Genomic DNA, 24,158 nt, shown 5'->3' on the forward strand with positions numbered 1-24,158 from the left:
ACCAACCATGCGCAGGGCAACTGCTGCAGGCTGCTGCAGGGCTGTGTTGTGGGAGGGCACTCCAGCAACAACCGGTCGTTGTACAGTACTTCTATGAACCCATACATCGTTGTTCTCTCGCCTTCACCAACGCGCCCAGAGCAGCGTGGTGAAGTATGGCCACATAACCCGCCCCCCCCACCACGATCCACACGGGGCACAGGGCAGGACCTCATCCCGCACCTCCGGTTGGCCGCGTACGGCGCGAAAGAAGTCCAACATCCAGCGGTGTATTGACAGAGGGGCCGTGGTTAACACGCGCACGCCGTGGGACCAGGTTCACGCGTGCCACGCCTGCCACGTGGGCGACTTTGGTGAACTTTCACGGCCGAACTTTATATATTTGTGTGTGTGTGTGTGTTAAAGGGGAGCGCACCGCGTTCTAAATGAACGCTACAAATGCCTTCTTTCAAATGCAACAATCTTAAGACCGTGGTTGTATGGGAACAGTTGTGCACGGCGTGGTTACTTTTATCTTTGAGGATGGGGGGGGGGTTTCGATATTTGCTTGAGGAAGTTAGTCGACGGGTTATTTTTTTTTACACTCCCATTGTGGCTATCGTAAAATCCAATATGTGAAAGAGGCAAGCGTGGAACGGAATTGACGGCGATGCGGTAACTTCTGTGTGCGTGCGGCGTGTGCGTTTCAGCTGATAACCAGCCTCTCTGCTCGCAGCGGACTGCGGGAAGTAGTGTGTGTGTGTGTTTGTGTGTGGGGGCAGAAGGCTGGCATTTCAGCAGGGCCCCCTTTAGCTCCCAGAAAGAAAGGGGGTGGGGGGGGGGTGTGAAAAGAAAAACCCCGAAGCCGGCTGCATTATCTTGCAACGCCCACGAGCAATTCATAACGAGGCACTATCGTTGCCTTCCGAGTTCCTGGCTTGCCGTCGCTGCTGTCACGAGTCCCGGTCCGCGGCGACGTTGACGCGGTGCGCGCGGCCGAACGACGAGTTTCGTTCTTCGCGAACACCCCCAGCGTCGTCGAGGGGGCGATCTCGACCCTCACCATTGACGCGACGCCTCGGCGGACTTGGGGTGAGTCGGAATGCTGCTGCTGCAGCTGCAGCTGTGGCCGTGTGCCGTGGGGGCGATGGCTTTGGTGGGTTTGTTGATGGGGGTCGTTGGGTAATCGTCTGTTCTTGGACGTCACTTCACGTTGTGTGTGTGCACGTGTGTCAAATAAGATGTGGGATTGTACAAAGAAGAAGAATACCTCTGCTGTGGTGTGTGACGTAAGCGGATTGAGTTTTGACTTTTAAAGTTTAAATCGCCGCGACGCGTTGCGGAATGTCTCGTGAGCGACTTCGTGGTTATGATTGCGAACGTTGACGAACGTCGCACCGCACCGACACTTCGCGTGGAGTCTCACGGCAAGTGCCGGAGCGCTGTCACGCCGCCCTGTTCAATGTTTCTCGCGTTTGCACTCACGGGAGGCGCACGCGTGCACACCCTGCACACCCCGTACACCCCGCACACCCCGCACACGTGCGCGTCAATTAACTTAAAATGCCGTAAAACGTCCGAGCGCGTGACATCAATGGCAAGTGCTCGCGGGTTCACTCTCCAACACACAGCCGGCGCGCTGTCACTCGTAACCACTTGGCACGTTCTGTTTACGCGACAAACCCCATCGCGAATTGGCTGCGTTGGGTGGCGGCGGGGTTAACGACACATTTGTATTTTTGCGCGTATTTAATCCAAAGGGGAGATGGGGGGACGGGGGAATAACCCCTCGATTGTGATACCGTCCATCGCGCTACCACTTCCAGGCCGTGTTGCATCGTCCATCGCGCGCCCCTCTCGATCCGCGCGGTCTGGCAACGTACGGCGCGAAAGAAGTTCAACGTGCACGCGAAGTTGGGGGGCACGCAAAGTTGGGGGGCACGCGAGGCGCTGTCCCCGAGTGAGCGCCGACTCGAGGATGATGGGGGGGGGGGTGGACCCGACACGCGGGAACGAATGAAGACCACACGAGGGGAAGGTGGGGAGAGGGACTGGTGGGTGGAGAGAGACTACGCACACAGAGACAACACACAGAGACAGCACACACACGTGCTGAGAGACACACGTGCTGAGACACACGTGCTGAGAGACACACGTGGTGAGAGACACACGTGCTGAGAGACACGTGCTGAGGGACACACGTGCTGAGGGACACACGTGCTGAGGACAGGGAGGAGATGGGTCGGAGGGAAGTTGGGGAACCCGTCCCGCCACTCACCGGCGGCGCCGTGAGGCCAGCTCGAGTCGCGACACCGGCAGCCATCGGAGGCAGGATGAGCGATGACGACGATGACGACGATGGCGAATATTCAATTCGGCGAAATGTGAGCGACTGCAACAATGGCGAGGCATGCGTTTGGAAGGTATTGGAAGTCTTTCTGAGCGTGCGTTCAATTCCCGACACACCCGTGCGCGTGTGTGTGTGGCCAAAACAACCGTCTGTGGGAGATCCCCACCACGTCTGTTGAGTGCTCGCCCAGCTGCATTGGCATCTGCTGACTACGTTCAGACGAAGCTCGCACTCATCACACGCAAAGTGCTCGCCACAATGGACCACAACACCTTTGGCTGAGCTCGTCAAGGAGCAGAAACCATCATCACGCCAACTCCGCTCATCCTCGCAACGGCTTGTGGCGAGGCATCGGACCAAGACGGCGGTCACCACAACGCGTGGCGCTTCCAGACGCGCTTGTGCGGCCGTCTGGAACGCTCTTCCCTTCCGATACGGTGCACTTTTAAAGCATCGTCCAGATTGACAAACTCGCTTCTTCAGAAGTACTTTGTGTGTTCGGGTTCTCGTCCTTCCACCGCAGCTCCGATGTAGCACGTTTGGCTGTGCACGGTGCGAAATAAATCCTACGCACAAAGATCCCCCGCGTAGCCTGCACAGACTGTCGGGGCAAGTGCTGTGAGCGAGCACCTATGAAGGCCGGCACGGCGCACGCGGAGGTGGCTGGCCAGCACCCACGCCCAGCCGCCTTTGTCTCCCCCAGTGGCGATGTTTACGCATCGCACCAGGTGCTCATTTGAGGCCGAGTCGACCTAGAGGAGACCCAGGACCGGCTCAGATAATCGTCACTTGGTGTTAGCCGTGAGCGGGAATCCAACCCGGGTCTCTGTGGCGCTTTACCGAAAGAACCAAAGAGTATGGATTCCTGCCGTCACGAAAGCTTCAAACCAAGATTGGCACCTCAGTCGTTGAGCCTCGTCACCTTTGGTGCGGATGCTGCCGTGATATTTTAGACGCACGCTCTGCAACGTACGGGAGCCTCCTTCTTCCCTTGTCGGCGGGCTGGGGAACCTCCCGTCATCCGAATGTCGCAGCAGGGAGTTGGTGGGGGGGGGGTTCAACTTTAAGAGGCACCGCACATTGCCGAGACTATCTGCGCCACAACTCCCGGCCTGCGGTGCAAGGGGGACGGGTTGCGGAGTGCTCGTTCCACCCGGAACTATTATCGTGAGAAACAAGAAATGTTCAGCGTGCTGTGACGGCGCAGAGACGTGTTGGGGAAACGACGATTCCGTGGCTAGACGGGAGCACGAAGAGTTGCTTTTGGAACACATCTCGTGTGTGGCAGTTGTGTTGTTCGTCGTGAAATTGTGGCCTTCCACTGGGTTGAGTAGCACGGTTGGCTACGTACGGCGCGAAAGAAGTTCAACGTACACACGTGAGTGCAATCGAAACTATGGAACGTATGGTAATCCACTGCAGTTTAACACGTCGGCTTTGGCAACCGGTATTATTCATCGATTGACGTTTTGTTAACGTGACACATTTGTTTTACTGATTGGCCGTGTCGGGTGGTGGAGGGTTTTTGCGACACATTGATCAATAACGCGATCGAATCCTCTGCAGACATCGCTCATTCACCGGAAGAGGAGCAGCAACAGAGCTCGACGTTGGCATGTAGCCCGGGGCACATTGCTGCCATCGTAGGCGAGCGTAGAAGAGAATAGCGTGGCGCTAATTCGTGATGTTGGCGGAACAGCGTAGGAAGAAGAAGAAGTGAATATCTGTCGTGATGATGTCCGACACTGCTCAGACTCAGCCACTCGCCCCGGGTCCATCAGCTGCGGGTTGGATGCCTCGAGCGCATGGAGGCATCTCACGAGGGCAAGATGTGGTGAAGGGGTTTTTCTACAAAGACGAGAATTCTAATCGCCACGTGCCAGTGGGAGAGCGAGCGACCCGCAGTTGGAACGCTGCGAGTTCAGATCCGAGCTGTTGGGGAGTTGACTCAGCTCATCCCTCCCTCCCTACCTCCGGGGTCGATAAAATGAGCACCACTTTATGGGGAAGTCAACAGTGGTTGTCCGTCAGATAGACTCGCCCCCATCATAGGAATGTGGAATTACCACCGCTGGCTCTGCAGGGCTGTGAGCAGGTGATGAGCACCAATGCCCCAATGCTCATTCGAGGAGGGAATCACCAATTTTGACCGAATTTTTGTTTGTGCGAGGAACTCGCATTTTAAATACTCAAGTCTGTGTGTGTGTTTGAATTGCTTTGCATATTCATTTCACGCGTCACATGCCGCATACGACGTCGGCTATCCGGGTGAACCACACAGGTTAGTAGGCATTGCATCACCCCGCATAAAATCCCAAAAAAGAATCAACTGATACGTGACGTCGCCCGAGGAGTGACAAACACACGCAGCCGTCGAGTTTCATGAGCATTGTAACATTTTTTGACAGTTATTGGAAGTGCCCAAAGCACCGCCACAGTAGACACGCGTTGAACAACATCCCGTCCCTCCCCCCCGTGGCACAATATGCCCGTGCGTGGACTTCCTCGTTGCGCAACGGCGAGCAGGGCATCTGTTCCCTGCAGGCCACGGTCGATCCATTCACGCCCTGGGGGGGAATGGGGGGGTGCAATAACACACGAGAGGCTGCACAGGAGGGCAACCTTGGCTCGGACAGAGGGCAACGTCAACGCACGCGTGGAGGGACGCTGAGAACGCGCGTATTCACAGGACCACTCACTCATGCGTTCAGCACAAGGGGGGGGTCTAGGGGGGGGGGGGGGCTCTTGAAGGAAGCGGCTTCCTCTTCGTGACGCTCTTGAGGACTAACCGCCGTCTCGCGTTCGCCCACAGTGCATTGCGGCTCTTGAAATATTGAGGGGGTTTTTTGAAAATGTTATTGAACCGAATAGGGTGAAATAATACAAATGATCTTTCTTGTTATTCTAGTTACCGGCAGCCCCCCCTCACCCACTGCATTAGGCCCATCGGCTCACACGTCTGGCCACAATGTAGGAGCCAGCCGTGTTCACAGCCACGCATTCAATTGGAGCCTCTCAACGCACCAATAACAGCCCTGCACACCCCCCCATGAACTGTGCTGCGAATAATAAATTAAAGATTGACACATTGGTGACCCATATACTCACATAGAGACCCAGAGACTCACATAGAGACCCAGAGATTGACAGGGTCAGACTCACACAGAGACCCAGAGACTCACAGATACAGACTCACACAGAGACCCAGAGACTCACAGATACACTCACACAGAGACCCAGAGACTCACAGAGACACTCACACAGAGACCCAGAGACTCACAGAGACAGACTCACACAAAGACCCAGAGACTCACAGAGTCAGACTCACACAGAGACCCAGAGACTCACAGAGACAGACTCACATAGAGACCCAGAGACTCACAGAGACTGACTCACATAGAGACCCAGAGACTCACAGAGTCAGACTCACACAGACACCCAGAGACTCACAGAGTCAGACTCACACAGAGACCCAGAGACTTACAGAGACAGACTCACATAGACACCCAGAGACTCACAGAGACAGACTCACACAGACACCCAGAGACTCACAGAGTCAGACTCACACAGAGACCCAGAGACTCACAGAGTCAGACTCACACAGACACCCAGAGACTCACAGAGTCAGACTCACACAGAGACCCAGAGACTTACAGAGACAGACTCACATAGACACCCAGAGACTCACACAGACAGACTCACACAGAGACCCAGAGACTCACATAGAGACCCAGAGACTCACAGAGACTGACTCACACAGAGACCCAGACTTACAAAGAGACACATAGACTCGCGTTGAGTCAACACTCACATAGAGACAAATAGGCTTAAAAACGAATTATTGATGTTTGTTAAACGTGTAGGTACTGTGCATATGATGATCGTGTGTTGTGTTGTTTTGCGTTCAGTGCTAACAAGCGGAGCTAATTCTTTCGCCCCTTCTCCCCCACCAAACTCTTAGAATAATAACAACTCTGCTCAATTCAAGAAACGTGTTGTGACTCGTATCGGTTTCAACTTTGATAATAGTGCTGCTTGTTGCTGCCCGCTCGACGTTTTGGGCCACTTGGGCTTGTGCTCAGCGACTGTGTTGAAAATAAATAATAAATGAACGAGATATTTTTTAATATGAAGTGCTGTACCGCGGTGTTGCATGCTGTAGATATAATTTCTCTATTGATGCCAAATGAATGAGTGACCGTGACATGCATGGGACGGCACAGTAAACCACTCCCGGCCGCCTTTGTCTCCCCCTGTGTTGATGTTTACGCACACCTCGCCAGGTACCCGTTTAAGGCTGAGCCGACGTTAACGAGGCCCAGGACCGGCTCAAATATCCTCCAGGCGTTATCGGTGGTGAGCGGGAACCGGACCCGGGTGGTCGGGCTTCCATTGCAGTGCGCTAACCACTTGCGCCACCGCCCCCCTAGGCGCGCACATCATCTGTGCGCGCACCTGGGCAAATGTTTTCTTAATTTGTACTGCAGACCCTCGGGTGGTGAACAAAAAGCTTCATCGCTGGGCGCGCGAGAGTGCATCGCTTAAAGCAGTGGTTCTAAACCTTCACTGCAGCCTTGCAACTCCCTTTTTACCTCAATCGTTGAAAGAAAATATATCTATGTGTATGTAAGTCCATATGTGTGTGTGTGTGTAAGTCGATGTCTGTCTGTGTGAGTCCATGTGTGTGTGTACGTGTAAGTCGATGTCTGGCTGTGTGAGTCGATGTGTGTGTGTGTAAGTCGATGTCTGTCTGTGTGAGTCCATGTGTGTGTGTGTGTGCGTGTAAGTCGATGTCTGTGTGAGTCCATATGTGCCATGCATAGTCCCATGGGATGTTGGCTATCAACAACAAGGCAACTCCTATGACTAATTGGGAATGGGACGCAAGCGTAGGATTGATCACCCTGTCGCTGGCCGCCTTTGGGGAGGGTGTATAGTATGAAAGGCCGAAACACCCTAGGACCCAAAGGTTCACTACTGACGATGCGCTCCCCAAATTTCACCAGGCTCACTGTTCATGAACTCTTGGAAGTGCTTGCACAAAGAATAGTAACATCTCATCCTGTGTTCTTTGGAATCTGTGTGTGTGTGCGTGTAAGTCGATGTGTTTCTGTGTGTGGGTCGATGTCTGTGTGTAAGTCGACGTGTGTGTCTGTCTTTTTCGCCCGGGCAACGCCGGTAATTGCCGCTAGTTGTTGATAAATACGTGGGGTTTGATGAAACAAAGTAAGTTGTATTTGCGTGCCCGTGCATCATTTGTGCTTTCGATGATTTACTTTCTGAAATAAATCTGCCCACGTCTCGCACCCCTCCAGAAATAACCACAATCATATCAACAGAAATCTATGCATTGATTTATATGAAGACAAGTCCAGATATTGTGGCCAAGGTTTAGCAAATTGTTGTTTTATTTATATGGCATAGGATTTATTTTTTATAGCAATATATTGGGGGGGGGGGACATTTTGACCAATATATATTATAATTACGGCCTTGGTGGAGATGCAAAGAGAACACGCATTGTCTTGGAACGTGGTCGGCCGTCACCGTGCGAAGCCAACCGTGTTCATCGGGGGAAGGACAACAAACTAAACACACAAGAAGGTCCCGTGAGGGGCCGTCCATAAATGACGTCACGCACCTGGGGGGGGGGGGTCAGACATTTGTGACGATGTGTGACGAAGGGGGGGGGGTGGTTTGAGAAATGTGACGTCACATCAAAATGCGCAACTTTAAATAAATATAGACGACACGTTCTGCTTAAATAAATAGACGTTTTAATAAATGTTTTCTCCTTCAACATCAGAGTGCAGCGCCACATCAAATACGCACTACAATGGCAATAGTTTAAAGCGATTTGAAGCATGTTTTATTTTTTGGGAGGGGGGCAGAGCTTTGTGACGTCATATTTGAGGGGGTCTGACTTTTTGTTACGCCGTGTGACGAGGGGGGGTCAAAATCTTCCAAAATCGCGTGACGTCATTTATGGACGGCCCGTGATGCAGCTGCTCACCCCGAGGCTCTAAATGCTCTGCCACGTGGCATTGTCCTGGTGCTGTTCGCCTTGTGGAGTTCTCTGCTCTGACAATTGGTACAGAGACGAGGCCCTGAAGGAGGCTGTCTCTGGTGTAGGCCAATCAGCTTCAAATATAAAGCCACCTATTATCACGGCATGTTTGTGTTTGCATGTCCAGCATGCGTGCGTGTGGTTAATGCAGACATGGTTCCTTGCAAGAGGAATCTATTTGTTGTTTGAACATCTGAACACCCGTTTCATTGCCAGAGAGGGTAAATCTTGATTTGAAGCTTTCGTGACTGCAGGTTCTTTCGCTAAAGTGTCTGTGTTTGTCTCACATGATGACGGTTGCTTGCGTTGCGATCAAAACGTCGTGATCTATTGATTTTCTATCTACTTTACTGAAATAAGAGAAAAGTGGAGAGAGGGTAACATCTCTTTTTATCATTGTCTTGACTTAACATGGGAGAATATCTTGGCAGAGTGTAGGAAGATGAACGCCCAACTGTCTACAGGGGTCAAAAGGTCACTTGAAGGAGGTCCCGTGAGACATCTTGACAGCCATTCTCCGATACAGCGCCTTGCCACGTAATTCTGTCATCAACAAAGCAACTTTGGGGTGCGTGTCAGAGGTAGGTCCGCCCGCCGCCCGCGATCGCAGATTTATTTTCCGTTCCGGATTAAGTTCAGTCAAAGAGTTCGAAGCGAGCCGCTTCTCCACCGAGCCGCACTTGAACTCCTCCGGGAGCCACGCGCGACTCGTGAGCCACGGTCTGGCCACCTCTGCCCGATACGACAACAAACGTGCCAACGTCGCGGCAACGTTGGCATGTGATTGGAACCGCTGGGCCAACGGTATCCCAACGTTGGCCCAGCGATTCTGTATTTAAACTTGATTCGAAGCTTTCGTGACTGCAGGAATTACTCTGTGGTTCTTTTGGTAAAGTCGCGTAGGTAGAAATAGAATAATATAAAATAAAACAAAGCATGACGTTTCGATCGCAACACAAGCAATCTTCATCAGGTGGGGACACCACAGCAAGAAGAAAAATGCTGAAGTGGGCGAGAGAGCTGCCGTGGCAAGAGGTGCGTCATTACTTTCTGGAGTGTGGTACATTCTGGTGTACCGACGGTCAAATATTCCTCGGGGATATTTTACCTTCAGTATTTTCTTTCTTGCGATCTATTCAAACACTGATATTCAGTCAATTGCATATGTGGGCTTTCACGATCAATATCATATTTCATTATTGGTTTGTTTTTGGTTCGATAGATCATCGTGTAAAGTATGATGTATTTATTTTTTACTATAACCCTCCACCACCTTCCCCCGCACCTCCAATTAGCATGGTTGGCTACCTAGAAATTCAACATACGTTCAGAACCAATAAAATCAAGCTGGCACGTATGTCCCAAAGCGGTCGTATTTTTCAACAAATACCGCAACTTTGAAAAGCAATAAAAATCGAGCATTGTTCTTCACCTACCGACCCGATCGAACACAACAGAAGCGAGTCCACGGATCCTCTCTGCCGTTAACTTTAACGCTGACCGTGCGATCTCGTCCCTTGTAGAGGCGCGCAAAGCGAGGTGACGACGCAGGGAGAATCGACACCCGGAGTGAGAGATCGTCACGGCGGGCGGCAGGTCGTGCCAACCCGCAGCAGCAGCAGCAGGAGCTACTGGCAGCACCAGCAGCAGCAGCAGCAGGAGCTACTGGCAGCAGGGTAGCCGCCGACGCCGAGGACTGGCATCACAAGCCTCTCAATCTCCCGCGATACCATCCAGCAGCGAGAGACGTGGCCACAGGCCTCGATTGCAAACGGAATATTCGTTTCGGACAAAGTCACCCACGGCTTTTGTTCGTCAATTACGGCTTTCGAAACCGCGACAGAAAATCGAGGGCAAGCCTGAAAATGTATCCTGCAATATTATAGTCTACGTGTCTGAAAAGCCTTGTTTGGGACACTATCTCTGTCCGTTATAGCGCTTGCTGTTTTATCGTCGATTATGACTGTACATCGCCTCTTAAGACTCCCAAGATGAATGAACACGCTCCGCTCAAGAGCTCCTCTCCCGCCAAGAAGGGGCTGCACCTCGGGCGATCGCTCAAAGGAAGCCTTGCCCAGGCTGCGTGCCCTCGCGACGCACCCGACGGCGCTCAGCACTCGGCGGTCGCCTTCCCCGAACCGCAGAGTCCCAAAGCGCGCTCCAGCGTGTCCGCGTGGCCTCCGGGCAAGGAGCCGCGGGCGAACGATAAATCGACAAAGACTCGTCTGAGCAAGTACAACTCGGACCCGAGCCACAATGCGGCCTTTCGGACAAAGCACATGCAGATCTCGCTCAAGAAAAAGGCCCACGACTGCGGCTCCAAGTCGACGGAGAGCTCGCACAGGTCGGGCGCCGTCGAGTGCCAGGGGTCGGCCTCCGACGACGGGGTCGGAGTCTCGCCCGGAGCCTCCGGGCGATGCTTTGCCCACTACGACGTGCAGAGCATCCTGTTCAGGGCGGACGAGGACGCGGACACGTCGTTCGGTCTGGCGGCGAGTCAGAACGTGACGACGGGAGCCTCGGCGGCATCTCAGCCGAGCAGCCCGCTCCTCAACAACAGGGAGCCCAACGCCACGTTCCCCCCCGCCGAGGAGGAGGACGACGGTGACGGCAAGAGCAACGACCTCCTCCTGAGCTGCACGAATTTCCTCAACGAGATCGGCCCCGAGGAGGAGAGGTGCGTTCACCTGTGCGGCGGCGGCGGCGGCGGCGACGCGTCGTCGACGGCGCATCGCCCCGGGTCGTGGCGCACGAACGCGAGCGTGGCGGTGCTGGAGCCCGAGACGCGGTCCGGTCAGGAGCCCGAGCCGGAGCCAGAGTCGCCGTTCTGCATCGAGCACGAGGACGTGGGCGCCCGCTATTACAGGAAGTTCTTCTACCAAAAAGGTGGCTCCGTGGAGGGCAGTTTTCTCGGCTTTTTTGTGTTGCACGCTTTTATTTAACTCACTCTGTCTACTGTTGTTGTTGTCGTTGTATCCTCAAATCTTGTAGCTCAATTTTAACCCACTTCCCAATATGGTATCGACTGCAAACTTGGTATACTTATGTCATACTCATGACAATACTATATTCTATCATTAAAAATGAAAAATATTTTTTTCGCCTTGAGTATGAGTATGGATTCCTGCAGTCACGAAAGCTTCAAATCAAGATTACTTATTTTGTTATCGGATTCGTGACGACCTTCTCCCATCCCGAGCAATTCACCGCCAGGTGGATTTGTCTTGGGCTCTGTTGCTCCAGGCGGACGTAAACAAAGCAAAACCACAATAGATGGGTTCTTTTGGGGGGGTGGGTTAGATCGCGTAAATATATAAATGTGTCGTTAAACCCGCTACCACCCGACACGGCCAATTAGTAAGGTTTGTCACGTAAACAGAACGTGGCAATTCGTCACTAGTTGAGCACTAACCGCTTGTGTGCTAGAGAGTAAACCCACTCCAACACTGACAATTCCAATGCCGTGACGTCTCACTGGGCATTACAACCAGCCTCATCGGGCGACGGCCAGATGTGTGGGGACATCCTCCTGCTTCGGAGGATTCGCTTTGCTCACGTGACAACCCTGACTAAGTGACCGTGGTGGCGGGCTTTAACGGCACGTCGCATATTTACGCGATCTAACCCAAAGAAATCCCTCTGTTATGGACAATATTGGTCACGAAAGCCTCCTGCTACGACGTGTTACATCACAACGTTGAGAGCCCCATGCAGCTCAAGGGCGACATGGATTCATGAAAAAAAAAACACTAAAGGAGTCCACCAAATATCATCTCGGTCTATAATTCCCCCCAAAAACAACCACGTGGTGCCCCGCTCACGCTTCTGGGCAGTGTGAAGTCGTTCTCATTGCAATCAGCCAGTGCGCTTAAGCCTCGTAGAGTTGGCAGGGACACGAACTGCGCACATTGCTGACCTCCTCCAGGAGCAATGAAGCCACCGTCTCTGCGCGTCCCGAACTGAGACGCGCTTCTGCGGCCGTCGGGAACGTTCTGCTATCCAATATTAGTTGCGCACTTTGAAAACGTCACCTCGATTGAAAACTAATTTGTACCGAACTGATTTTTGTGTGTGTAGTTTGTTGGCCTTACCCCCCCCCCCCCCGCCCACCTCCGATCATCACGTTTGGCTACGTACGGCGCCAAAGAAGTTCACTGTCAATACGGGGGGGGGGGCAGATCTCGCACAGTTGACAAGCGTGTTGGTGACACTGAGCCTCCGTGATGTCTCACAGCCACGCACGTCAAACGCCATGCATTGCCCCCGTGTAGCCTCGCTGTCTGACACTTGTGCTGATGCCCCCCCCGCCCCACGTGTTGTGGGTCCTTCAGAGCACCAGAACTACGTGGGGCTCACCGATCGCCTGGGCCCCGTGGTCGTGAGTCTGCTGCGTGAGGCTCACGCCAGCGGGGAGGATGCGAGCAGCGGGCAGGCGACGGCGCAGTTCCTCTACCGCGTCATCGTCAGGAGGAGCCAGGTGAGGTCACCGTGCGGTTAGACCTTCGTGTGTGTGTGTAGTGTGTGTGTGTAGTGTGTGTGTGGTGTGTGTGTGTGGTGTGTGTGTGTAGTGTGTGTGTGTAGTGTGTGTGTGGTGTGTGTGTGTAGTGTGTGTGTGTAGTGTGTGTGTGTAGTGTGTGTGTAGTGTGTGTGTGGTGTGTGTGTGTAGTGTGTGTGTGTAGTGTGTGTGTGAAGTGTGTGTGTGTAGTGTGTGTGTAGTGTGTGTGTGTAGTGTGTGTGTAGTGTGTGTGTGTAGTGTGTGTGTGTAGTGTGTGTGTAGTGTGTGCATAGTGTGTGTATAGTGTGTGTATAGTGTGTGTGTGTAGTGTGTGTGTGTAGTGTGTGTGTATAGTGTGTGTAGTGTGTGTGTGTAGTGTGTGTGTAGTGTGTGTGTAGTGTGTGTGTGGTGTGTGTGTGTAGTGTGTGTGTGGTGTGTGTGTGTAGTGTGTGTGCATAGTGTGTGTGTAGTGTGTGTGTGGTGTGTGTGTGTAGTGTGTGTGTGGTGTGTAGTGTGTGTGCATAGTGTGTGTGTAGTGTGTGTGTGGTGTATGTGTAAAGTAGTAACTCGGCAGGAGACGACTTCACGGGTAGCACACTCTTTATTTTCACCAACTTGTAGTTACACGGATGCCCGTCTCGGCTCTGGGTACCACCGTCCCGACCCACACGGGCGTCGGACTACGGTCCCCCCAGTCTCGGCTCCGAGCCACACAGGGCCCCGGTCCCCACAAGGACGGCGGGACTAGGGGTCTCGGGCCCCTACCTCCTCCACCCCGTCTTCGGTCTTCAACTGGTTAACACTGACCACGAGTGCTCTCGCGCGTCCCCCTTTATACCCCTCCTGCGGACGTCGCTGAGAGTACCCACTTATCCGACCAATCACTGCGCACTCGCTACGATCCTCTTTTCCCAGCTTGTGTGAGCGCGCCTCACCACCGGCGCGCGCGTCCATGCCACGCCCACACCGCGTGCCCAACCCCGCGCCCCGTGATCCATCACTGCCGGCGCACGTCAATACCACCACTACATATGTAGTGTGTGTGTGCATAGTGTGTGTGTAGTGTGTGTGTGGTGTGTGTGTGTAGTGTATGTGTGGTGTGTGCGTGTAGTGTGTGTGCATAGTGTGTGTGTAGTGTGTGTGTGGTGTGTGTAGTGTGTGTGTGGTGTGTGTGTGTAGTGTGTGTGTGGTGTGTGTGTGTAGTGTGTGTGCATAGTGTGTGTGTAGTGTGTGTGTGTATAGTGTGTGTATAGTGTGTGTGTGGTGTGTGTGTGTAGTGTGTGTGTGTAGTGTGTGTGCATAGTGTGTGTGTAGTGTGTGTAGTGTGTGTGCATAGTGTGTGTAGTGTGTGTATAGTGTGTGTGTGTTCATAGTGTGTATAGTGTGTGTGTAGTGTGTGTGTGTATAGTGTGTGTGTATTGTGTGTGTGTGTGTAGTGTGTGTGTGTTCATAGTGTGTGTGCATAGTGTGTGTGTGCGTAGTGTGTGTGTGCATAGTGTGTGTGTGTGTGCATTGTGTGCGTGCGTTCATAGTGTGTGTGTAGTGTGTGTGTCCATCTTGTGTGTGCATAGTGTGTGTGCATAGTGTGTTTGTGTGCATAGTGTGTATAGTGTGCATAGTGTGTGTGTATAGTGTGTGTGTGTGTATAGTATGTGTGCATAGTGTGTGTGTGTAGTGTGTGTGTGTGCATAGTGTGTGTGTGTAGTGTGTGTGTATAGTGTGTGTATAGTGTGTGTGTGTATAGTGTGTGTATAGTGTGTGTGTGTGTAGTGTGTGTGTGTTCATAGTGTGTGTGCATAGTGTGTATAGTGTGCATAGTGTGTGTGTAGTGTGTGTGTGTATAGTGTGTGTGTGTTCATAGTGTGTGTGTATAGTGTGTGTGTAGTGTGTGTGTGTATAGTGTGTGTATAGTGTGTGTGTGTGTGTAGTGTGTGTGTGTTCATAGTGTGTGTGCATAGTGTGTGTGTGCGTAGTGTGTGTGTGCATAGTGTGTGTGTGTGTGCATTGTGTGCGTGCGTTCATAGTGTGTGTGTGTGTAGTGTGTGTGTCCATCTTGTGTGTGCATAGTGTGTGTGCATAGTGTGTTTGTGTGCATAGTGTGTATAGTGTGCATAGTGTGTGTGTGTATAGTATGTGTGCATAGTGTGTGTGTGTAGTGTGTGTGTGTAGTGTGTGTGTATAGTGTGTGTGTGTGCATAGTGTGTGTGTGTGCATAGTGTGTGTGTGCATAGTGTGTGTGTATAGTGTGTGTGCATAGTGTGTGTGTATATATAGTGTGTGTGTGTGTATAGTGTGTGTGTGTATAGTGTGTATGCATAGTGTGTGTGTGTATAGTGTGTGTGTAGTGTGTGTGTATAGTGTGTGTGTAAAATCAATGAAAATGGGGTATGCCGATAGCATAAAAATGAGATGTGATAGAGCAAATCTGAGATCAGATTTGGAATCAGCACCCTGAAATTAGTCTAAAACAGCTGCAAAAGTCCAGGGCAGAAAAAATAAATTGTTGACCAGTGTAATTGGTTTTTTACCCTTTTATCTGGCAACAAAACTGACACCTTTTTCACAAGGAGTCATGTTTGCATAGACCACAATACCTGCAGTCGGAATGCAAACAAAAAACACAACTCTGATAACACTGGTCAACAAAAAAAAATTCTGGCCTGGACTTTTGCAGCTGTTCTAGACTAATTTCAGGGTGCTGATTCCAAATCTGATCTCAGATTTGCTCTATCACATCATTTTTATGCTATCGGCATACCCCATTTTCATTGATTTTACCCGAAATTAACTCTGTCACTTATGATTGCAAGTTGTTGCGAGTCAGTGACTGCTTTAGTGCTAAAATATGGTGCTGTATTTTTAGGATAGGGTGTTTATAATATAGTTTTATGTAGATATCCACATTTATTTAATATTTTTCTTCTGCAGTTTTTATTGAAAATGCAATATTTGATATCTCAAAAACCTGATGTGATAGACAAAAACTGATGCCAGATTTGGAATCAGCACCACAAAATTACCTTAAAACCATTGGAATACCTTATGCCAGAAAAAGTGTGTTGACCAGTGTAATGTATGCACTGTTCTTGAAGTTGATTGGTCCACACCCGAGACAGCTTTGCTTAGAGCCTAGTCTCACATGGTGTTGGACCAGATGACGCCAAAAGGCGCACAACTCAAAGACAATGCACCATCAGAGTATGAGAGCTCCGGGTAAGCATTTACACCATTAGAACCTCATTTGCCAGTAGCAAAATATGAGTTGTGCGCCTTTTGGCGTCATCTGGTCCAACACCATGTGAGACTAGGCTCTAAGAAAAGCTGTCTCGGGTGTCGACCAATCAATTTCAAGGACAGTGCATACATTATCAGAGTTATGTTTTTTGTTTGCATTACGACTGCAGGTATTGTGGTCAATGCAAACATAACTCCTTGTAAAAAGGTGTCAGTTTTGTTGCCAGATAAAAGGGTAAAAAAACAATTATCATATTTTTCTACTGCCAAATGAGGTTCCAAAGACGCACTAATTGCCCCCCCCCCCCCCCAGCTGCACACGCTGCGCGGCTCGGTGATGGAGGAGGCGGTGGCCAGCGCGGCGCGGCACGGCACGGCACGCGGACTGCCCGGCCGCGATGTCCTCGAGGCGGCGCTGCCCGAGCTGCAGGCCCAGCAAGGCCTGCGGGGCCTCAAGCTCGCGGCCAACACGCACAAGCTGGCCGACAGCCTGCTGCGCATCGACGAGCAGGAGGTGAGTTACAGGGCGAGGAAGGTGGCCCTGGAGAGGAAACGTCCGGCCAGCAGCGTGGGCATCTTCCGCGCTCTGGTCGGAGCCAGGGCGTGTGGGCTGGAGTTCCACCATGCGCGGCTGAGCCACGCCGTGCCGGCCTTCAAGGAGCAGTGGGCGATGGAGGAGGCCGTGTGCTCGGTGGCAGATGACGGGGAGCTCTGCATACAGTTACGAGCTACCCGTCGGAGACCGTTGGACTGCGATAAGGGCTGCGTGCAGAACGAGAGAGCGAGAGAGTGAGCGAGAAGTGGGGGTTTCCATAAAGCAAAGTTATTTTAAAAACATTTTTCGAAATGATGAACGAAGCAAAGTGCCGACTATACCGAGCATCTTCTTGTTTCCACTGATCGTAAAAAAAAAGAGAGAGGTGGGGTGGTGGGAATGGTCTCTCTCGCTGTGTGTGTCCTCGCTCTATGATTTCATGCATTCACGAAAGCTCCAAATCTTTCATTGGCATGCTGATTTCTCTACCCTCCCCCCTCTCTCTCTCTCTGTCCCCTTCTCTCTCTATTTAAGGCATCGACACAAAGGCGTTTTTTCTCTGTGTCTCTCTCTGTGTGTCTCTGTGTTTTTGTTATATTTGCTGGTTTATTCCAGGATGTTTCTGTTGTGCGTCGTCGCTTTGTAATGTTCTGTGTTCATATTTTGTTAGTTGCGGTTGCACCCGAATTAAGAGCCGCATGGCTCACAGAGCTATACCTAAGAAATGAAACTTGAAACTTGTGTTATCTTTATCTGTGTCTGTCTATGTGTCTCCGTGTCTGTGTTTTGCCTCTCTCACATTTAGCAATCTTTGGAAGAACTTAATCAACCAGGTGGGGTGTTGACTGTTGTGTTAGCCGACTCTCTATGTTGTATTGCATTATATTTCTAAGCATACTAGGTGATCTTCTTGGTTCTTTCGGTAAAGTCACGTAGAAGGGAAGTAATAATGTTTAATTTTTATTATTTTTTTATTATTTTATTACTTCCCTTCTACGTGACTTTACCGAAAGAACCAAGAAGATGAATCCCTGCAGTCACGAAAGCTTTAAATCGAAATTTATACTAGGTGAGTTTTTTCTTTCATTTGTACCTGATGATGATTGCTTGTGTTGCGATCGAAACGTCGTATGCTACTAATTTATTTCTTCTTTCTACGTGACTTTAACGAAAGAACCAAAGAGGAAGACTCAAAGCTACGAACTGTTTTGGGGTGATGGAACATCACTACATCATGGGACCTCCTTTTCCACAGTACCAAAATATGATACTAGGGTTTTTCCCCTTTTATCTGGCAACAAAACAGGGGTTAAGATGTTAAAACACCAAATTGAAACCTTTTACGAGGAATCATGTCTGCATTAACCACAATGCTTGTGGCAGGAACCCTACTAGTTTGGCTGCATCGAGCGATGGCGGGTTTGACGACACATTTATAGTCACACGATCTAACCTAACGAAAAAATACCTGTATTGTGAATATTGGTCGCGAAAGCCTCCGTGTCTAAACTTAAAACTAAAGGAGTTTCACACGAAGTAGGCTTTGGCAACCAATATTATACATAATAGAGGTTTTTTGTGGGATTAGATCGCGTAAATTAACAATGTGCTGTTAAAACCCGCCACCACGGCCAATTAGTAAGGGTTGTCGGAGCTACATGTGTAGTATCTACACATGTAGTAGCTACATATGTAGTAGCTACTGTACATATGCTACGGGCCCCACACTTTCAAGGGCCCCGCGCTAAATGCTTTCAAGCTATCAATTCCTATTCAGTGATTCTGCACTTGCTCTATTACTATAGTACTATACCACCTTCAACTTCTATGAACGACTGGGTGTTTAAGGTTAGCGATTTGTCGTATTATCTGGCTGTATAGCAAATGAAAAATTACAATTACTTTACTATGCAAGTTAAAAATTTGTGTTAATATTTACGTGTTGTTTTTATTTAGGCCCTCGTTTATAACATACGCTACAGGCCCCGCACTAGCCTAGTCCACCACTGCGCGTGTGGTCACCTTCGCTCTTTCGTCTTCACCCAGCTGTGCTCGCAGCTCAAGGTGGGCATCATGTACTGCCGGGCCGGGCAGAGCAGCGAGGACGAGATGTACAACAACGAGGAGGCCGGCCCCGCACTCACCGAGTTCCTGCACCTGCTGGGGGACTACGTCCGTCTCAAGGGCTTCGCCAAGTTCCGAGCCCAGCTCGACAACAAGAGTAAGACGGACGGGCGGACGGACAGAGACGCCTTGCAAGAATCGGCGTTACCCTCTCTGGAAATAAAACAGGAGGTGTGACGTACGCCTTTTGGCATCCTCTTGTCTAGCACCGTTTGAGACGAGGCTCAAAAGAAAGTTGTCTCTGGTGTGGACCAATCAATTTCAAGGACAATGCATATGTTATCAGAGTATGTTTTTTGTTTGCATTCTGACCACAAGCATTGTGGTTAATGCAAACATGATTCCTTGTTAAAAGGTTTCAGTTTTGTTGCCAGAAAAAGAGGGGAAAACCTATTGTTATAGGTGTTAAGATGTTAAAACACCAAACAGAAGCCTTTTTGCGTGGAATCACAGTCTGCATTAACCACACATACTTTGTGGTGAACATGCAAACAAAAACATGCTCTGGTAGTATGTGATGCATTGTCTTTGAAACTGATTGGTCCACACCAGAGACAGCTTTCTTTAGAGCGTAGTCTCAAACAGTGTTAGACCAGAGAACGCCAAAAGGCGAACATTACAATGACAATGCCACCATCAGGGCATTTATAGCTCGGGGTGAGCCGCTACATCATGGTACCAATTCTTATATTTTGATACTGGCAAGAACGGTCCCATGAGAGACGCCTTAACGCGCACAACGATTTTTTTGAGACGGATGACGTTACCAACCCAAACGTCATCGACTCCTCTTGTTCTCTCTCTCTGGATCGCGTTGTCTTAAGTGAAGTGCACGTCGTACGTTTTCATTGCTGTATTTGGGTGAACGACACACGTTCATTAGCATTCACGCGATCTGAGCCAAACAAAAATAAATCAATCGCGTAACTCGCGGGTGGAGACGCGTGCCTTTGCCTGCAGCGTCGTTACGGAGCCACTCAGAAAAAAAAAAGGTCCTGTGATCTGTGTCATTATCAAGTCAATACTCATGCCTCCATCACCTCCCGAATCGATCCGCGCAGAACACACACTCGGCTCACCGCCACTCCGCTTACCCGCTTACGGTGATCCTCGCAACGGCAGCTCTGGTCAAAACCCTCGCAGCGGCAGCGAGCGGCTTGTGGCTGGCCATCGAACAAAGGTGGTCACCGCATCGCGCGCTTTCAGATGCGCTTCTGCGGCCGTCTGGAACGCTCCTCCTTCTCGATATTAGGAAGCTACTGGAACTGTGCACTTTTCAATAATCTAGATTGACAAACATTTCTGTAGAACTGCTTGTAGTTATTTTAGTTTGTTGTCCTTCCCTCGCACCTCCGATCAGCCCGGCTGGCTACGTACGGTGCGAAAGAAGTTCAACGTACACACGACGAGTCCTGCTGTTGTCCGTGTCAAAAATGCCGACGAGTCGCTCAGAGGTGGCAGAAAAGACATCGTGTTCGTGTGCCATAGACAGATAACGGGTACAAGTGGAAAATAAATCAGATTTTGTGTCTGTGTTACACCGTGGATACTGGTGATGTTGTAGCTGACAAGGGTGATTATGATGATGATTGCCATCATACTGCTGCTGCTGCTGCACGTAGGGGATGACAGTACAGCAAGTAGGTTTTGTAGCCCGTTAATTAATAATCTCCGTAGTTACGCTAAATGAGTGATGGCCCACAGTGGTCATCGTATGGGTAGAGGATCCCGCGCCGCTCGTAATGTGGACATCTGTGGCGGACTACTAATTCGTACACAGCTCTTGTCTCAATGCGGTGGCTTCCTGAACAAGTCTGTACGGTACACTGAGTGAGGCTCTCCTGGAATACATTATTGTCAGCACTTATTATCTAAATAATCAACATCACATATCATGGGACTTTTTTTGCCAGTATCAAAGTGTGAAAAATATAAATCGGTTTTCCCTTTTCTGACAATAAAACAGGAGGTGTTAAAATGGTCAAACACAAAATAGAAACCTCATTCGAGTAATCAAGTCCGCATTAACCACACGTACTTGTGGTGAACGTGCGAACAAACATGATCTGATAATACATGTGTAGTGGGTTGAATAACTAGAAGAGAGCTTCTCTGAGGCAACACCGTTTTTATTTAACAATGGTTCCTTCACACAGGGGTAGCGGCCCCTCACACCCGATACACTGAGGAGGTAGCCAGTCTGGACTAATACTCCTCTCACTGGCTCATCTACGAGTCCTCCTTGAGTGAAGCTTGGGTCTTCACTGGTTACAGCTAGAGCCAGGTCTAGCCAGGGGTACGGCTCTGCCCTTGGGGCAATTCTCTTCAGTCTTCACTGGTTACAGCTAGAGCCAGGTCTAGCCAGGGGTACGGCTCTGCCCTTGGGACAATTCTCTTCAGTCTTCACTGGTTACAGCTAGAGCCAGGTCTAGCCAGGGGTACAGCTCTGCCCTTGGGGCAATTCTCTTCAGTCTTCACTGGTTACAGCTAGAGCCAGCCCTAGCCAGGGGTACGGCTCTGCCCTTGGGGCAATTCTCTTCAGGAGGCTTCTCGTCTTCAGCTGGACGACGACTGCCTGGGACCGTTCAGAGGTCCGGCTTTTACCCAGGGCCGTGGCTCGCTCTGCCCCGGCCACGCCTTCCTTCCAGAACCTTCTAGCAGGACCTGGAGGTGATGTCATTCCCCAGCCCCCTCCTGGGGTCTGGAGTCTGTCTACCGTTCCATAGGGGTGACCGTTGAGCCCTGTGGGCCATAGTCCTTGAACACTGGGGCCCAGCCCCTCTTCTGCGCCCTATTGGCACCTCAACACATGCATTGTCTTTGCAACTGATTGGCCTGCGCCAGAGACAACCATTCACAGCGATTCTCACAACCATGCTCATAAACGCCATCATCATCATCGTCGTCGCTGTCAAAGTCACCTCCGCCGTCGGCATTTTCAATCTCCCGTCGTACGGGATACCGCCTCGCCGCATTTGACCCCTGACCCCTGCCCCCCCCCAAATGTTCTGCGAGCTAAACGATTCTGAAAAACGCTCGGCGAATATATTCCAGGAAGCCAGCGGAAAATCTGCAGGCCACGGGGCAAAACCGCAATAGCCTCGTCGCTCAGCTTCGGGCCACAGGAGAGGCCCGATTCATCGTTGTTTCATTGTTTTTGAGTCAGGCCCACGTCACGCCGAAAGACCCCCAATAAACTAAAATCATTTTTTTAATAATAATTGGCTTCGGGAAAAACTAAAAACCGAGGTCGAGGCTCCGTTCCTGGGGTGATCGAGCTTCTGTCAGTGCAGCTCCAAGACTATGGAACGTGTTGACCTCCGACAATCAGACAATCAGAAGGTTTAGAGCGACTTAAATCTGACCCTGGAAACTCACCTTTCTAAAGTGGCCTTCCTTCCCCCCCCCCCCCCCCCCATAGATTCGGTCGTCTTACCGCTGGCTCTGTCTTTTTTCCCCGTGTTCCATACACGGCGCCATCGGGATCCTTGGATTGAAATGCGCCTTACGAACGTAAATCATTATTCTGATGGCGAGGAGAGTCTGTTTATCTTGCACAAAGGCGGGAGCTCAGTTACCACCACGGCTACTGCTACACGACGGCTTGTGCGGTGCACGATGGAGTCAGTCGGCTCCGTTTTAGTCGATGGTGTCCTGGCACGATCTGCGTACGGTGCGAAAGAAGTTCAACATACATAGACGCGGGGCAAGATGCACACAGTGAACACGGCGAGTTAAAAAAAAACACGAGATAATCATTTATACATTTCAAATTGTGACACGCCGCAGAGTATCCGCTCGCTCTCGTCCAGAGAGAGAGAGAGAATGACTGAGAGGCACGAGGAGGAGTCACCGATAACAAGCCGCGTGGGGTGAGGATCGATTTTAAACTCTGTAATGGTGACCGGTAGCCAAGAGATGGGATTCAAAGAGAATCAGCAGGATTTGTCTACCGTTTACACACACACACACACAAACTGCTTATGCATCGCCATTTACAAATATTGTTTTGGCAATAACATCCCACCAAAACATGTATTATCTTTCCGTGCGTTGCGTGTTCCATTAGCCCAACAAAAAGTTATAATTCTCAGTTCCTGTTGTGGAGACTCCCCATGAACTGTTGGCGTGTTCCTGGAAGTCCGCGGGACAGGAAATTACTCTAACGTGTAGCACTTTTTATAGAGCGTGTGTGTGTGTGGGACCTGCAGAGGCGAGGGTGCCGCCCTCTTCATCTGCAAGAGGAAAAAATCATCTCGTGACGTGTCACTGGCCTGACATTGCACACAAAACAAATGGAAATGTTTTAATCGCATTGTAAATAGGAGTTCAAACAGGAGGATGACTGCACAGATCTGGCTGTCGCCTGATGAAGCTGGTTGTAATTACTAACAAAACGTCGTACTCAGATTGTCAATGTTGTGGATTTGCTTTCCAACACACCGGTGTGCTGTACTAGTACACTACACTATACACTACACTATACACTACACTATACACTAGTGCTGTACTAGTATACTACACTATATACTACACTATACACTACACTATACACTATACTATACACTACACTAATATACACTACACTACACACTACACTATTATACACTACACTACCATACACTACACTACACACTAATGCTGTACTAGTGACGAATTGGCACGTTCTGTTTACGTGACAACCCTTACTAGTTTGCCGTGTCGGGTGGTGACGGGTTTCACGTCACATTTATATATTTATGCGATCTAACCAAAAAAAAAGCTCTATTATGGAGGAGTTAAAAGCATGGTCACGTTTGAATTTCAGCATCATTTACAATCTCAGTCACATGCTCTTCTGCAGCGTGTGTCGTGTTAGCTGGACAGTGGTGGCTATGCACGTGGCCTGCAATCCAACTCTGTGGAGGCGAAGGTTGGTGGATCACGCGAATGTTGTGAACTCCCTTGTCATTGGCGTCGAGCAAGGGTCGTAGATGGCTGCTTCTGGTGTAGGCCAATCAGTCTCAAAGACAGTGCGTCTATTATTATCAGAGCACGTTTGTGTTCATGTTCACCGCAAATGCTGTGTGTGGTTAATGCAGACTTGATTCCTTGGTGTTTGGACGTCTTAACACATGTGTTTTATTGCCAGAAAGGGTAACACCTATTCTTATTTTTCATAATGTCATACCCTGGCTCGTCAGGAGATGGCCGTACAGCAAAACAATGTGGACTCTACCTGTTTCGTCTGTCCGGGATAGAGTGTTTCCCCCTCGCACGCGTGAGTTTTCTCCAGGTGCTCCGGTTTCGACCCACGTGTGACCACTCTTCAATTGGCCGATAACATCTCAATGTATAGAGGACCGCAGATCTTAGGCAATTGTTGGTGCCTGCT

General features: G+C 50.4%; 1 protein-coding gene across 2 annotated transcripts in view; it reads left to right on the forward strand.

Annotated features, from left to right (window-relative positions):
- Nucleotides 1-873: 873 nt before the first annotated feature.
- The window catches only part of LOC133359884 (signal-induced proliferation-associated 1-like protein 2), a 241,125-nt gene continuing 217,840 nt past the window's right edge, over nucleotides 874-24,158 (forward strand). For both annotated transcript variants that reach the window (XR_009757199.1, XM_061578449.1), the window contains exons 1-5: nucleotides 874-1,071; nucleotides 9,920-11,282; nucleotides 12,728-12,873; nucleotides 16,439-16,639; nucleotides 18,707-18,881. Coding sequence is in view for 1 of the 2 variants with exons in the window: in XM_061578449.1 (XP_061434433.1) it covers nucleotides 10,388-11,282; nucleotides 12,728-12,873; nucleotides 16,439-16,639; nucleotides 18,707-18,881 (1,417 nt within the window). In the remaining variant the exon portion in view is untranslated. The remainder of the gene's footprint in view (nucleotides 1,072-9,919; nucleotides 11,283-12,727; nucleotides 12,874-16,438; nucleotides 16,640-18,706; nucleotides 18,882-24,158) is intronic.

Source organism: Lethenteron reissneri, chromosome 8 (assembly GCF_015708825.2).
Source record: "Lethenteron reissneri isolate LAM-NWPU_2019-01 chromosome 8, ASM1570882v1, whole genome shotgun sequence".
Taxonomy (NCBI): Eukaryota; Metazoa; Chordata; class Hyperoartia; order Petromyzontiformes; family Petromyzontidae; genus Lethenteron; species Lethenteron reissneri.